The following is a 16,272-nucleotide window of genomic DNA, read 5'->3' as shown; positions in this document are numbered from 1 at the left end:
CCTCCTGGTTAATGACACGGAGCGTGTGAGGAGTTGAAAAGGCTCTGAGTGTGGAGGAGGGACAGAGGGACAGTGTCAAGTGCTGGTTTTTATGCAGAGGGAAGAAGTGCAGCTCAGTGTGGAAGAAGTGATGGTGAGCCCTTTGCAGCAGAGAAAGAACCTGACGTGGGGCTTTTTCCAGGAAGGACAGAAAAGACCCAGGAGGATTCCCATCTCACCACAAACAAACAGATTAATTTTCAAACTGCTTCACAAAGCTGTTTATTAGATGTGTGGGTCTGATTTTTAACTTCACATGACAGAAACTGAAATTTGCTGCTCTCACCTTCCCCTGCTTGTGTTCAAGAAACAACTGGATGAGGCACTCAGTGCTCTGGCATGGTTGACAAGGTGGGGATGGGTCACAGGCTGGACTCGATCTTGGAGGTCTTTTCCACCCTGAATGATCCTGTGATTCTGTAAATGATGCTGCTGGGCAGCCTTCTGCTGGCAGCTGTAGGGATTTATTTTGGAGAGCATTGAGTTAGCCCTTAGCACCCCATAACTGTTATGCACAGGGATAGCTGGGTAAATAGAGACCCGGGAGAGGAGCAGCGAGTCCTCGGGGCGCCGGCAGCGGGGTGAGCCCCAATCCCTGCTGTGAGCACCGTCCCGTGCCCCGGGAGCAGGGCTGGTGCTCTCCTGGCACGGCTCACGCTGAGGTTGCCTCAGAGCCTTTCCTAGAACCAACTCTTCGGCAGAAGCCGGGAGGAGCCAGCACTTCTCAGAATGAATCGCATGTGCATCATGCAGCACCGCTTCCTCTTTTTCACATTTCCAGGCGTGGACGGTCAGCATCACCCCCGTGTTTGAGACTGAGCGATATTTGCTTTACACGAGGGACTTTTCCAACTTTACCTAGAAAAGAGCTAACCCGAAACCCAGCCCTTGCGGTCAGGGGCTTCCGGCAGCGGCTCCGCTCGCTCCGGCTGCTGCGGCGGGAGCTGCCGGTACCGGGAAGAGGGAGCCTGGCACACCAGGAGCCCCGGCAGGAGCGCAGCAGACAGTGCAGAACAGCATCGCTGTGTGGGTGCCAGCAGCCCCTCGGGGATCACGGGGCAGCCCTTCCCTTCACGGCTCACTTGGTGCCTCTGAAACGCTTCCAGAGCTGCCGCGAGGGTCGTGGCGCTGTGTCTTTAAAGGCGCCCCGTGGGTGTTGAGCTGAAGTTCAGCAGAAACTGGACTGTGAGATATAAATCTTTGATTGACCCTTGGATGGCATCGTTGTCCGGGGCAGTGCTGGGGGATGGACAGCCCCTGACCTCCCAGCATTCCTGCCCAGTTCTGTTTGCACCAGCTCTGCTTCAGGCATCAGTGTTTGTTTGGTCATAAGAAAACAACCCCAGACCCCCCAGCAGGGCCAGGGACGGGTGTTCAGACCGCACTCTGTGTCAGCAGGTTGGTCACATCCAGCTCCTCTCTGCAGGGCTGGGGGAGGCTGAAGAACAGGCTGAAGGTTTCCCATGGAGTGGTGGGATTGCAGGATAGTGTGTGCAGGAGGAGGTGTGCCCCTGTGTGCAGGCAGCTTCCCTGCTGCCCTCTCCAGAGGGTCCCGGCACCGCCAAGGGCAGCAGCACTGGGCCAGCGTTACCTGCACCCCTGTCCCCATGGCCCCTCACACAGGGTGTTTTCCCAGGCCATGTGAGGGGACACTCCCTTATTTCTTGCTGGGTGGCAGCTGGACATGTCCAGATAAATACTGGGTTTGAGTGGTGCTGATGACTTACGTGGAATGGGAATGGGGAAGCAGATCACACACAGCCCAATGACATGGGTAGGCAGAGTGATGTCCAGGTCCTTCCCTAGGCCTGTCACTGTCACTCTGTCTCTGCACAGGGACTTTCCAGGTGCCCCATTAACTCTTCCACAGGTGGATCAGCACTTAGCCAGGGGTATTGCCAGTTCCAAGTGAACGGTGAGCCCTGTTCTCCATCTCAGCAGGGGACCAGGAGGGCTGTGTCTCCTTTTCGTCAGCATTCTCCTTCCTCAGCCCTCGGAGTTCACATGGAGTTTTGGTTTCAATCTTTGACCACTGCCGTGAGAACTAGAGAGGTGCTTTGTTGGTTTTCCAAATCAAAGCCAAGATTTACCAACTTTGAGAGCTGGGGCTTTCAGAAACCCAGAGTCTGAAACCTGTGAGGAGCCTGCAGGAGCTGTGGGTGGTGGTTTGAGTTCCCCAGCTGAGACTGCCCAGCTCCTCCGGGGCCTGGAACGATCGAGTCGCAGCCTCTGCAGCAGCATTCGCTTATATTGCAAAGTAACCCTGAAAGTGCTTGGGTATTTGTTAACAACACACTGCAGGTAGGGAAGGTTGATGCTCCCCTCACCCCCTTCATCATTCTTGAGGATGGGGCCTGGGAGTGCTCTGGGGATGGCCTTGGAAAGCTCACCTTTTTGGGAAGGAAGAGAATAATAATATTTCTGGAGCAAGAAAGGCACTTCAGGGTTCTCATGTCTGCCTAGAAACCTCAGGACATGGGCCTGAGGGTCCAGGCAAACCTACAAATACAAATTGCATTTTAGTCTAATTTGTTTTGTCCTCGAAAACCCCCAGCCTGGAGGAACAGAGGGCTGAGAACAGTTGGTTTAATTTGTTTTCCCTGGGTGGGGAGCTGCTGGACCCAAGCACGAGTGCTGAGCTGCCCTCTCCTCCCTAATGAGGGTTTTACTACAGCTGGAAGAAAGCAGTGAAATGTTGCCGGTTCCTACTATTAAACCTTAATTGTGGGACTGGCATTCCCTAAAGTCCAAAATATTTTGGCACTTGTCTTGATAAAGGCATATTTTTTTGGTACATAGTTTTTTTTCTTTTATTAGCAGAAACCATCTGCCCTGTAAACAGAGATCAGGAGCAAACAGCCCTGCTGGCAGTTCTGTATCACGTGGGGATGCTGTGGTGCCTGCATGGGAAAGGGCCTGCTTTCTGCCTTCTCATCCCAGCAAGAGGAAACTCCAGGCACATCAGAAGCAGCTAATTTAAGCTGATGAGTCTTGGCATTGCATCTGAATTGCAGAGGGGATGTGACTGTAGCTCTGTGGAGAGGTGCACAGCCCTGCTTTAAGCAGGATGGATGCTCCTGGGAATGGGGGAGCACAGGGGAGGGAGTGGGTTCAAGCTGGAGATTTAGGCTGGGAATGGCAAAAAGCCAGAGTTTACCATGCCCTAAAAATCAGCTGAGCCCAGCAAAGAGCCTGTCCAGCGCAGTGGGGTGAACTTTGGTCGCCGTTACTCAGCGATGGGGATTATTTTTGGTTACCAGCATCCCATGGTGTCACTGCAGTCGCCCATCAGCAGCTCTGCTTTCTTTAAAGCCTCACCAGCTGTTGCAGTGTCACCTGTGAGACCACACACAGCCTTATCTCAGCCAGCCCCAGTTTAGCTTCCATTTCAGAGCATATCTCCAGCGTGGGAGGAGAACCAGACTAGATGGGAAACCAGTTTGCTGTTGAACTGTAAGGTGTCAAGGCGCGGTGTGCACCCCTCCTCCTCTCTTGTGGCTTTCTGTTCCGCTCCTGCTTTTATTTTTAACGTCTCTGGCATGTACACAGTGCATGTGTGAGCCTCTGTACATGCCCATCAAACTGAGTGTGTGTCCACTGACATTCCCAACAGTAACTGCAAAGTGAAATATTAGAATATTAGTATGGATGAATGAAAACTTTACTATAAGCGATACATTGTGACGTATCTGTTTTAGCCTGAACCAGTCAGATTATGATTTTCTTTTTCATTAAAAGGGAAGTATTTCAAACATGGAAGCATTTCCAGGAAGAACAAGGTTTCTTTCATCAGAAAGCACAACCAAGCTTTGCTTGACCAAAAAAGCGCACCAGCTTTATTAGCAGAAAATGTTCCATAAACACAAATGAAAAGATTACAAGGTGGCAGTGGATTTCTAGCAGTGGGAAATGCTTGTCCAGACGTGAAATCTGGGCTGATTTAATATCCAGAGTTAGTGTATTTATACTGAAGTGTCTGTGAAGGGGAAAGGGCTGGGGGGTGAGTTGCTGGGAGGAGAAGCTGGCACTGAGCAGCCCTAATTTCCAGCAGTCGTGGCTGCAGCGCCTCGTTGCCCCAAGCAGGCGATTTTGCAAACTTTCCAGTAAGATGCAAATGCAGTTAACTCAGAAACTGCAGAGCTGTGTATCCAAGGAATGGCCCCGTGTGTCATTAGAGCTCTGTCTGTGTCAGCCCTGCACTCTCTGGGGTGCAGGTTTTCACCTGGTAAACACTAACTGTGACCTGCTGTTGATTCCTAGGAGAGAAACCTGGACTGGTTCCCCCGGATGCGGGCCATGTCCCTGGTGAGCAGTGACTCAGAAGGAGAGCAGAACGAGCTGAGGAATTTGCAGGAGAAGTTGGAGTCCACCATGAAGCTCGTGACCAACCTCTCTGGCCAGCTGTCAGAGCTGAAGGATCAGGTAAGGGAGCGGATGGGCGGCCTCACATCCCTGGGGGCAGGACACAGCTCTGCCAGCCTCTCACACCGAGGGGTGTTTCACAGCTCCACAGCTTCTGCACACCCCAGGGACAACTTGTTTAAAGTAACTTAGGAAAGAAGTGAACAAACCAAATGTCCCTCCAGTGCCCCGTGCCCCAGCTGACCTGCCTGGTGCTGACCCAACCAGCGTGTTCCAAAGTGGGCACCTCCACAGAGGGAAAACTTGCCTTGAAAAAATCACCACTGATGTATTTAAATCAGTCCTGGCTGGGGCAGGGAGCCTCTGTGTGTGTTGTTGTTGTTGTTGTTTGGGGTTTTAACCCGAGGACTTATCAGGCTCCTGTCAGTCAGAGGGTGTGATACCGATACAGGGGCTGTGTCACTGCACGGACCTCAAAACCCACCGAGAAACTGGAGAAGCGCTCGAGTGGTTACTGGTGCTGGTCCCTCTGTGCTGTCACTGCCACTGCAGATGTGATTTGGCTGCTGCCACACTCCAGCCTGCAGCATAGACATCCCCACGAGATGTTTTGCATTGCACCATGTGTTGCTGCTGCGTAACATGTGAGTGCTCCACAGACCTCGGGGTGTTTTTTTGGTGCAGCAGGTTTTCTGCAGCAGGGCTTTGAGGACTTGTGTTTACTCCTGGCTTGGCTGGGCATCATGGGGCTGGTTCCCAGCCCAAGCCCAGCGATGGCTTTGTCAGAGCCACAGAGGCAGCAGGGCTTGAGCTCGTGTTGTCCGTAGGGATTGCAGCTTAACGGGGAGGAACAGGGAAAATGCTGTTGCCTGCGCTGGCGGGAGCTGTTTGTGGTGGCTGCTTATCTTTGTGCATTAATAACCTGAGCCAGATGGTTCAATTAGTTACATTTATACAGGTATCAGCACTGGATAAGATTAATTGCTGACTTGCACCTGGGGCAGTCGATGGAGCTGCCCAGGGCAGGAAAGGCCAGGCAGCTTTGGGCATTATCTCCTCAGATGTGCCCTGCCTGCTGTGGCACAGCTGGCATGGCTCTGCCAGTGCTGATCCAGCCCCTGCTTTCCATCTCTGCTCGGGCTGGCTGGGGTGCTCCATAAGCCAGTTATCTTCAGGGAGAATGAGTCTCTGGAAGGCAGTGCTGACAGATCCCAGCTCCCTGCCTTCCGATCACACTCTGCAGTGGGGACGGAGCTGGGCCCTTTTCCCGAACACCCCGTGGAGCACAAGGAAGGGATTAACATGTGGGACTGGGAGCAGACAGCCTCGCTGCTCTGGGCTGTAATTAGTTCTCAGGCACTGTGCCACAGAGCCCCTTGCTCCAGTTGGTCTGAGGATGGAGGGCAGAGGCAGTTGCTCTTTTGTCTGGGCTTTAGTACTTGCCGGGCAGTGGTTTTGCTGTTTTGCCTGGAAGCAATTATCTTGAAACATGTGTCTTGTGTCTCCCTGCTGAAGGGTCTGACTCAAAGTGGTCTGCAGTCACCAGGAGTCTTTCCACCGGCCGCAGCCAGCGCTGGCTCACGACACATTTATTTCTGAAGCTTGCAGCCCTCTTGGCTGACCAAGCACTAAAACCCCTTCTCGCTCTTTGTGAAAATAAGAATGAAGGGTTTAGCTTTTAGAGAGCTATTTGACTGTAAAAGCAAGAGAGGAAACCAGCTTCGTTAATGTGGTGATAGCTTTTAGGAATTCCCCTAAGTACCATTATTGAGAGCCCTGCTGAAGATGCAGGATGCTCCAATTATGTGCCAAAGCCAGTATATCCCTCCTCCTGATCAGGAACTGTCTCCAGGAAAAGGAACTAACTCAGGGAACTTTTATTTGTATTTATTTTCTTGTAATTAAATAAAGGGAAAACCTCTCATTCATTTGTTCTTCAAGCTCGTTAGGTTCCTGGAGACTGTAATTGTCAGAACCGGAGCTCCAGCCCGCCTGCTCTCCCAGGGTGCACCCAGAGCCATTAAAATCCTGATCGCTTTAATTCTGTGCAAAAAGATTACCCCGGAATTGTCTGCAGCAGCAGGGGATTAGATGTAATCACCCAGAAATCCTCCCCGGTGCGGCTCCGGTGTCGGAAGGTGTGAGGCATCGCTCCTGGACTCCGACCTGGCTGGGCACGGCCCCCCCACCCCCGGGAGCCCTGAGCTGTGGCAGCACAGCTGTGACTCGGGCTGGAGCAGCACCGTGGGCACGTGGAGTCCAGCTGGGATCCTTTCGTGCCCCTCACCTGTGCCCTGTGCCTGCAGGTCGCTCCAGCTCACCCGTGACCTTTGGATTGGGGCCGTGGCCCCTGTGCAGTCACAGGCGTTATCGGGGAGTCCAGCTCGGCCCAGATGAACCCCAGGCCCCTGGGGCTGTGTTTTGATCCCATCAGCACTATTCCAGGGGCTGGCAGCTCCCTGGAGATACACTGTGTGTGGCTTTTATTGCCTGTTAGCCCAGGTGTGCTGTCACTGGAAAGCTTTTGCAAGAGATTCACTCTCCAGGTAAATGTGATGGCAGTAACTTGCTCCCTCCCGCTGCCCTGTGCCCTCCACACAAGCATATGTGTTGTGCAGCATTAATAATGTTCTGCATTAACAGTACAATTGCATTTCTCCCTCTTATTTATGCTTGGTTGCTTTATTCTTCCCTTTTTTTAAAGCCACATCTACAAACAGCTGCATCAGGGTGCATTGTCCCTTTTCTACAGCATGAAAAATAACCGCTACAGTCCCTTTTCATTATTCTCTTTTCTTTCCATTTTCATTCCGTGTGTCCTCTGAATTACTTTATTGGTGGTGTGAAGTGCTGACTCTTGGTTTGCTCAGTGAAGCTAATTAATGTAAATGGGCATTTTGAACCAAGTCCTCGTGGCCTCTTTGCATTCCCGCTTGTGAGTTATCTTAGGAATGGTTGAAGGTTCAGCAGGGAGTAGCCTGTGTGTCTCCAGGGAGCAATGGGAAGGTCCCTCTCCTCCTGTTTCTGTTCCCTGTGAAGCCTTGGAAGCCTTTTGTGGCAAGAGAACTCCAGAAGTGTGGTGCAGGGGAGCGGCAGGAGCGACCTGGCCCCGGGAGGCTGCGGTCATCCTGCTGGAAAGGGAAAATACCAGCTCTGCCTCCCCTGGGGTCAGGCAGCGAGCAAGGTGCTGGGCTGAGGTCAAGTTTAATTATGGTCTTAGGAGGAATTAAGGTATTTCTGCCCTTTCCCTGGTGGTTAAATGAGTGTCAGTGGACACAGAGTGAGAGCCGTGGGGTGCACAGCGTTGCCCAGCCTGCGCACATGCAGGGACCTTTTGGAGGTTGCCCAGAACTGCCTGTTTGGACCAATTCCATTCCTCACAATGGTCTCCAGACCCGAGGTCAGGCACCTGGCATGCCAGGATACCCTGCACCAGATGGGAAACTATCCACCAATGCTGAGAGTGGGGGTTTTAAATACACTCAAGTGGTTCAGTGGCAAACACGGTGGTGGTGCTGGGTTGATGGTTGGACTCAATAGTCTCAAAGGTCTTTTCCAACCTTAAAGATTTGTGACTCTAAGTGTGTTACAGGTGAACCAAACGTGCTCACACCATGTCCCTTCTCCTGGAGTTATTGCCACAAGCAGTTACATGGGCTGACATTTGTCATTAAGTATCATAAAACTGAAAAATTAGATGGTGGATGTAGATGTTGCAGGAGAAGCAATTGCTGGGCACCCTCAGCCCAAGGGGAGGAGCAGCAGGAGTGGGATGTGAGTGTGGCTGTTGGTGCACGCTGCCTCCATTCCACCATGGATCACGTGCTGTGGGGTGTTGAGCCCTGTGGGGGTCAGGGCTCTGGGGGAGCCCTGTGCCCTCGGGGGTCCAGGGACAAGGCATCCCCTCCCATACTGCTGCAGCCAAGCAGTGGTCACAGCAGGAGCTGTGCAGTGATCCAGCTGTGCAGTGATCCAGCTGTGCAGTGATCCAGCTGTGCAGTGATCCAGCTGTGCAGTGATCCAGCTGTTCCCTCCGGAGCTGTTCCTTACATGGCCCGTCGGCTTATGTAAGTTGTCAGGAACCTCCCAAACTTTTAAAAAACCAGAGTGGAGCATTGGATTGTGACCATTTCTCAAGATCAGTAATAACAAACCTAAACCATTTTCCATTCCTGGTTGCCCTGATCAGAGGAACATTCTATCTGCTGGGAAGCAGTGATGAAGGTGGGGCTGCCTGGCAGTGAGGTGGTTAAGTCCTGCCTTGGCTTTTGGCAGATAGGGAGGGATGTTGGCTCGCTCCGGATGAGACTGGGAGCGCTGAAGTCTATTCCAGCAAAGGCAAGGGTATTCCCAGCCTGACTGGAGGGCTCGCCCCTTTTTTCCGCCCTCTCCGTCTCGTCTGCCTCGGCTGCTGGACCGGTTACAAGGAATTTCTAACGGGGGAGGTTTCTGCTCTGCGCACTAATTCCCGCTGGCTGCCGGGCTCCCGGGCCCTTCCCTTGCAGAACAGTAGCCAGGCCCAGGGCTGGGCTCCCGGCCATCCCGAGGGGGCACAGGGCTGGAGCTGCCCCTGCTCCGTTAGCAGTGCAACCCCGACAGGCAGGGCCGGCCCTTGGACGAGCTGACACACAGGAAGCGCCGGGGCCTAATGAGCAAACTTGTTAATTTTCCAGATGACGGAGCAGAGGAAGCAGAAGCAGCGCATCGGCCTCCTCGGCCACCCCCCGCCCATGAATGTGAACCTGCAGCAGCAGCCGGCCTAGGCCAGGGGGTCCCGGCCCCTCCCCGACACCCAAAGCATCCCCCAGCTCCGGGCCCACACGAGGCTGCTCCCTGTACCTTCTGTGCATCCTGTAAATACCCTGGTTTTATACTGTATGTATATGACTGCTACTCTATCCAGCTTGGGGCGTACGGAGTGTAATTAGAACTGCTGGCACGGGACAGAGGTTAAACTTTGTGCCAAAACTATCAAAATTGCCTTTTTCTTGGAAGGACTAAAGAGAGCACCTGAATTGCACTTGAAAAGATTATTTGACTATGTGACATGTATTTTGTATTTAAAAGAAAAAATAGAATAGCTAGTATTTATGTTTTTATACAATTGTGCAATATGAATTATGCAATCACAATATATTTGGAACTCCTGAATGTCCTAAAGGGAGTGCACATCTTTGGATCTGGTGTGTTAGTACAATGTAATAAATGGTATAAAATTACAGGTGTAAATGAGGCTGCTGCAAAATTGTGTAACTGGTGATTTTTCATACCCTTGGACATTTTTGTACCATGTGTGTAAATATCTTGCAATGCCATATCTGTTGCCTCTTCCTCCCAGAGATAACGCTGGGACTCCGTGAGTTGTTCAATTGGTATCAGGTAAAGCAAAACATTATTTTGAAGCTTCCAAATGAGGAAAGCAGAGGAGGTATTTTTCAAGAGACTTCTTTAGAGTACTGAGGCTAGAAGAGCTCAGACACCGGGTTTTTTAAATGCTAAGATTTCTTAAAGGGAACTTTTTATGCAAAATGAAGTTTGGGATGAGGATGCACTGCTGGCAAGTCGGTGCAGTCTCCCAAAACCGATCCTGAGGCTGTCCAGGCTTTGCATTCTCAGTGTGTAGGATCCTTTCCTTCTATTTTTTCATTAGAGACCTACGTGCCTGCTAAAGCTTTAGCAAACAGGCATTGCACCGACTGAAACGTGTCCTGTAGCTGAGCACTGACGTGTGTAATGCTTGTGTGAGAGCCACTGGTTTGAGGCTGGTCTGTCCCACCCCTTCCTCTCCCTTTCCCTTTCCATTCAGTCACTTACTTTGGTTTCTGATTCTCCAGAGTGTGAAAGGAAACTTGTCGGGTTGTTGTTTTGGTTTTTTTTTTTCCTCCAATCTGTTGCATAGTTTTATACATGGACCTCATTTTACAGAAGCTGACTTCTTGCAATACTGTCTACAAAAAAAAAAAAAAGGAAAGAAAAAAAGCTACAGACAGAGCTATGAAAATTTGTAAATGCATAAATATAGGTATTTAAATAAATGATGCAAAATACTCTACGGTCAGAGGCTGCTGGTGGTTTGTGTCCCTCCGAGGAGGTGTGTGGCGGTGGCTGTCGCGCTTCCCACGCGTCGCGGGGGCCTGGCAGGTAAGGACGGGGCTTTTCCCAGAGCCCACAGGGGCAGAGGTTGATTATTTTAAAACCAGAGTGAGTCCTTCCTCCTCCAGCAGCAAGGGGCACTGGCACCCAGGGAACCTCACCTGCGGTCACCCCGGCTGGGGATACCTCACACTGATAGTTTAGGCTTGTGGTCCTCAGGCTGGAGTCTGAGAGAGTTAAAAAACCTGCCAGCTCCAAGTATGGTGTGCACAGGAGTGTTGCTGATTATGTCTATTTGATTAAGATGTAGCAGGAACTACCTGGTACAATTAATCATCTTTAATCTGGTAAGTGCACACAACTGTCTGAGGTGGGTGCGTGTCCCTACCACGGGTCATCAGGAAAGCTCAGGATGAGGGCACGGGAGGCGGCGGGAGGGAAGGGAAGGAGGGCAGCCTGACCAGCCGTCTCCGAGCCAGAGATTTATCAGAGAGATTGGGCCTTCTTAATCACATGTATTTCCATATATATCTCCTGGTAAATCTGTCTTCCCTCTGCAGCAAGGTGTATGCAGAGGGAGCGTGACGGATGCAGCTGCCACCGGGGTTGTGCAATGGAGGAACAAGATTTCATTTTCCCTGAGCAGCAGAGACACGTATCTGACTCACTTCTTCCCTTCCTGCCATCCAGGGATGAGCAGACACACACAGATTTGTCAGGTTCCCGCAGTGCCCAGCGGTCAGGTGAGAGGGAGGTGGCTGTGCACAGCCCGAGAGGGATCCCAAAGGAATGTGCACTATTGCCTCATCTTTACCTTAAAAAGGCAAAAGGCCCTGGTGCCTCAGCGAGGCACAGCCCTGGCCTGCCCAGTGATCCCTGTGACAAGCAGTGGGGTGGAACCTGGTGTTTGCACGGGTGGGGAGATGCAAAGAGGGAGGTTTTGTGCCTCTGGTGCAGCTGCAGTGGTGAGTGAAGCAGAGCACGGCCACCGCCCTGGCAGTGGGATGCACTCGTGTAGGGCAGGTGGGTTGGCTCTGGGGGGGTGGCACAGACGGTATCTGTGGTCACACTGCAGCCCTGGCCCGAGCAGAGCCGTGTCAGCTGCTCAGCAGAGGAAGGCGACTGTGTCTTCTTCCCCTCTGCCCACTGACAGGTCCTTTGCTTCTGCAGAGTCTTTATTGCAATGACATTTCACACATAACTATCACATTTTTCCTCTTTCTTCTTGCACTCTTTGGTTTTCAGTACTCTCTTGGACTTTTCTTTCTGGCTGAACTCCTCTGCCCATCGTGGCAGCAGAGGCGAGGAACGGCCAGAAACCCCCTCGGTTTGGTGGTGGTTCTGACCCTGCAGCTTCCGAGGTCAGGGCTGTGTCAGGACTTTCCCATTCTGGATGGAGATCTGGCACCTCATGGCAACTTCCTGATCTCAAAGAAAAGCTGTGTGAGGGATCTGTTTAATTTCCACACTGGGGTATTCTTTTCCACAAAAGCTGAGTATCGACATCACAAAAAGCCTTATTCACAGTTGTGTGACTCTGAAGTGAAAAAACCCTCCAAAACATGAGATAGGCATCTGTAATGATACCTGTAGTTTCTTTAAGCTCAGGAGAGGGAGCATCACCTCTGGAGATGCTGTAAGATATGGCACATAGTTCTCACTGTCCATCTCTGCAGAGAGGTTTGCAGTGGCACGTCAGGGACAGCAGACAGGGGAGTCCTCCCGCAGTGTCAGTTTGGTGTGTGCTGTTAACAGGGTGGAATGGCTACAAATATCACAAGGCAATTTCGAGGAACAAAAGCAGCACTTGCAGACCACAGCCAGGGCCCAGGAGCGGCTGTGCTCTCGAGGCAGAGCCCACGTGCTGGGGAGGCCAGGAGGAACCAGCTCCTCTTGGTGCCAGTGACGGTGGAGAGCAAGGGGAACTGGTTGGGCAGCACCCCCAGAGAAGATCCAGGGGACACCAGAGAGGGGGAGCTGCTGTGGATGAAGGTGGCTCATTCCTGGGTGTAGGGCAGGGTGTGGATAAGTAGAGAAAGTGCCTGTTCTGCTCTGGCTTGTGCCCCCAAAGCCCTTCTGGAGACCTGGTCCCACCTTCAGTGAAATGGTGTGTGCATGTCCAAGGGAAAGCAAGAAGGGCGTCCGGATTTGGGAAAAGGTGGTTTGTGAAGAACTGTGACTGTGTAGTCTGGAAAACAGGGACAGAGTAAGAAAAGGTGATGTCCCATGTGCTTTCAGAGCAGAGGCAATGTTTGCTGAGGATGTGAGAAGGAACTGCTCAGGTGAGCCCTGAAAGTTTAGGTCCTGCACAGGAGGGAACTTTTTGGCTCTAAAAATGCATCCCTGACGTCATTAATGATTTGGTGACAGGTGGCAGTTGGTGTAAGGATTAGATTGAAGCTGAGGACCTGCCTTGCACACACCTGGAGTTTGGCTTTGGCATCAGGTTTCATTAAGCAGGACTGTTAAAGTTTGGGAAGACGACGACTTTGTCTTTTAAATAAGAACTTTCATTTGGAGGTGGAAATGAAAGTGACCTTCCAAAGAGGAAGGAACAAACCGAATCTACCAATTCTGCTAATAATGGAAAGTCCTGTAGGGGAAGGATCTCCATGCATTCTCCAATTTGCATGAAGGGCTGGCTCTGTGGAGGAGCATTTTCTCCGCTAATGAAGCAGGTGACATGCTAATCAAGGCAATGCAAATAACTGCTCTGAAAGCACGGCCCGGCACCGCCACAATGGCAAATCCCAGCCTCGGCCTCAATTCTGCAGCAAATTGGCGGAGGGCAGGACAAAGGACGGGGATTGCAGGCTCCGCGCTCGCGGCGGGGACGCGCCGTGGGGCGCGTGTGATGGAGACCTCGGCACATAATGGGGTCCTGATTGATCCACCTCGGGGGAGTCGTAATACAGCTCCATAGAACAATTCCAGTCGTCTCCCCGAATGGGAAATGCTCCTACACACAAGCTTAATAGGGGTTTTTAAATTGCCCATTGTATTTCCGAACAAGAGAAACTTATTTGGAGTACTTTCCTTTTCACGTTTCCAACATAAGCAGCTGAAGACGTTGCCGTGTGTGTTCTCTGTGCTCTGCAGACCCACGGGCTCGTCTTCCAGGCAGGCATGGGATCACAGACCGGGTCAGGTTGGACGGGGTCACACTGGGTCGCCTGGTCCAACCCCCCTGCTCGTCCCAGAGCACGTCACACAGGACTGCCCCAGGCGAGGTCCCACGGGGGTGTCCGCGGAGCCCACCCATGCCAGAACAGCCAGAACAAGTTCCACCTCAAGTACCTGCTCCCACATGGACACAAAGGGGCCGTAAGCTCCTGCTGACAGACTGGGGTGGCTCCTTGTTTTCCCTGGAGACTGCCTGGCCGTGAGCCAGCGTGCCCAGGTTCTCACACGCCGCCGTGGAAGTTCCGTCCTGAGCTGAGAATTTCCTGGCCTGAAGAGCGCAGGGCGTAACCTTTACACTGAGCAGGGGGCATGTGCTGCCACAAACACACTGACCCCTGGTGCCAGGCTTTGACCTTGGGCAGGAAGAGCTGTTGATATTTGGAGTAAAACCAGGACAAAGACTCCGTCTACATGAAACTGGCATTGTAACTGAGACATAAGGAGTAACTTCTGGAGAGATGCTGTACTTCTGTGTCCAATTTTTTATTTACTACCTTTCCAACCTTCTTTCAGACTAAACATGTTAATGAGCTGAATGTCAAAACCACCCACGAGTAAACTGAGTTGTCCCATCCAGTAGGCTGATGTTGGTTTGTTTTTAGTAACTAGCAAGGATGCTGGAAAACCCCTATAAAGATTTCATTTTTAACAAAAAGTACCAAAAACTCCACCAGTTTTGCATCACAAAGTTGTGGTTAAAGTCAAGATTTGAGTCAAGAAGCATGTCTGTGGTTTTTGTGGGTGGATGCATCTCGGAATGACTATCAATCTGTCAGAGGGAGATCTGCATGTCATCTCTGCATATGACAAGCAAAATCTGCAGTGACAAATATCTTTCCAGTCCTTGGCTGCGCTGAGCTCGTACCCCTCCTGCCATCCACAGTCGCCAAGTCTTGTCAGCATACAGTGTTTGAACCCCTTTTTTTCTTCTAAGCGGAGACAAACAGAGGAAGGAAAGACAGCTCTGGAGCAGTGCTCTAGAGATGCCATCAAACGCCACTGCTAATGTGCTTAGTCACACACAAATCCTGATGTGCACACGGGAGATGCAGTACCTGCGTGAGTGGGACACTTGGAAATGAAATTATGTAAGGCTAGAGGGGAAAAAAATGAGAGTAACTCAGGACTGAGTCAAAGTAACTCTGGGAATGCACAAAAGAGAAGTTTTCAGAAACAAACCCCAGAGACTCCATTTGATTTAGAGCTTAACTGCTGGTAGGGAAACACCCACACCTACACAAGGACTTGCTGAAGAGGAGACTGAGAAGGAATCTCATCAGTCCATACAAATAGCACCAAGGGGTATCAGGAGGATGGCTCCAGACACTTTTTGGTGGTGCCCAGGGACAGGACAAGGAGCAGTGGCCATGAACTAAAGCACAACAAGTTCCACCTCAACATGAAGAACTCTCCGTGGAGGGTGGAGAGCACTGCAACAGCTGCCCAGGGAGTCTCCTGCTCTGGAGACATTCCAAACTAACCTGTGTCACCTGCTCCAGGGGGTTGGACTGGATCATCTCCAGAGGTCCCTTCCAACCCTGAAGATTCTGTGATCCTGTGATTGTGACAAGGATACAGTGATGGCACGTGCTCCATGGTCCCCAGCTGCCTGGAGCTGCTGCTGAAGGTCAGCTCTGGCAGCTGGAGCCTCTTCTCCCTGCACTCAGGTCTCCGTGGGACAAATGGGAGCAGTTTGAGCCAGTGCAACACAGGAAAAAGGCCTGAAATTTCACCTGAAACTTCACGAGATGGGAAGAGCCCTCTGTGCCTGGCTGGAGTCATGATGCCAGGATGCATTTGCAGTCTGTGTGAAAACAAGCTGATGGGAGGATAAATTGCCTCAAGGCAGGTGCTTCCCCGGGAGCACCACGGAGCAGGAACAGCCAGACCCATTTCCAGTCAGCCCTTCCCTCCAGAAGCACTATCATCGCTCAGACCTGTCTCACAGCTTTCTCTCCCATTAGTGCTCCTCAGCTGGCTCTCCTCACCCTGACACTCGGCCCTTTTTCTCCCCTTTCACTCTGTTGTCTCATCTCAGGGATGACTTTGCAGCTCTCGCTTGCCCAGAGCCCTTCCCCTGCCTGGAAATGGCGCCTGATCCCAAGGGGATGGGCAGGAGCAAAGCCTGTTCCTTGGCCTTATTGAGGACACAGGTTTGTTTTCACTTTCCTTTTCTAGCACTAAGTAAATACACAGAACACTGAATGTGAAGGCAGCACAGAGTAGAATTCCATATCTGTTCCATGTGTTCCAATATGACTCTTAAAATAGTGGAGATGCTGTGTTATGATTTCCATTTCCCTTGTGTCCATAACACTGTTTTTACGCAACAGAGATGGAAACACAATCTGTTAAGTCTGTAAGGAACTTTTCCTTATGAATGATGAGTGCAAACATCGTGTGCAGTTAAATGACAGGAAGAAAATTCCATCCCCTCGGTGTTGGCAACCCCAAAAGGAGTCAAAACCTGCAGTTTGCCTGTGTTTGCACACCATGGGAGTTTTCATATCAGTTTAATCGCAGGATGATTCATTATTCATAAACCACTATAATCAAGTAGAATCATGGAATCGTTAAGGTCAGAAAAGACCTTTA

General features: G+C 51.4%; 1 protein-coding gene across 11 annotated transcripts in view; it reads left to right on the top strand.

The window, feature by feature from the left end:
• ITPR1 (inositol 1,4,5-trisphosphate receptor type 1) overlaps window positions 1-10,453 on the top strand; it is a 163,756-nt gene extending 153,303 nt beyond the window's left edge. For 5 of the 11 annotated variants that reach the window (XM_039378492.1, XM_039378491.1, XM_039378488.1 and 2 more), the window contains 2 exons: window positions 4,300-4,461; window positions 9,075-10,453. In XM_039378492.1, the coding sequence (XP_039234426.1) occupies window positions 4,300-4,461; window positions 9,075-9,164 (252 nt within the window). In that variant the 3' untranslated portion in view covers window positions 9,165-10,453. The other 6 variants (XM_039378486.1, XM_039378483.1, XM_039378482.1 and 3 more) reach the window with 2 other exon arrangements.
• Window positions 10,454-16,272: the final 5,819 nt, after the last annotated feature.

This window comes from Pipra filicauda, unplaced genomic scaffold, assembly GCF_003945595.2.
Source record: "Pipra filicauda isolate LSUMZ 115617 unplaced genomic scaffold, ASM394559v2 scaffold139_size1960392_pilon, whole genome shotgun sequence".
NCBI lineage: Eukaryota > Metazoa > Chordata > Aves > Passeriformes > Pipridae > Pipra > Pipra filicauda.
This window is presented reverse-complemented; position numbering and strand designations above follow the sequence as displayed.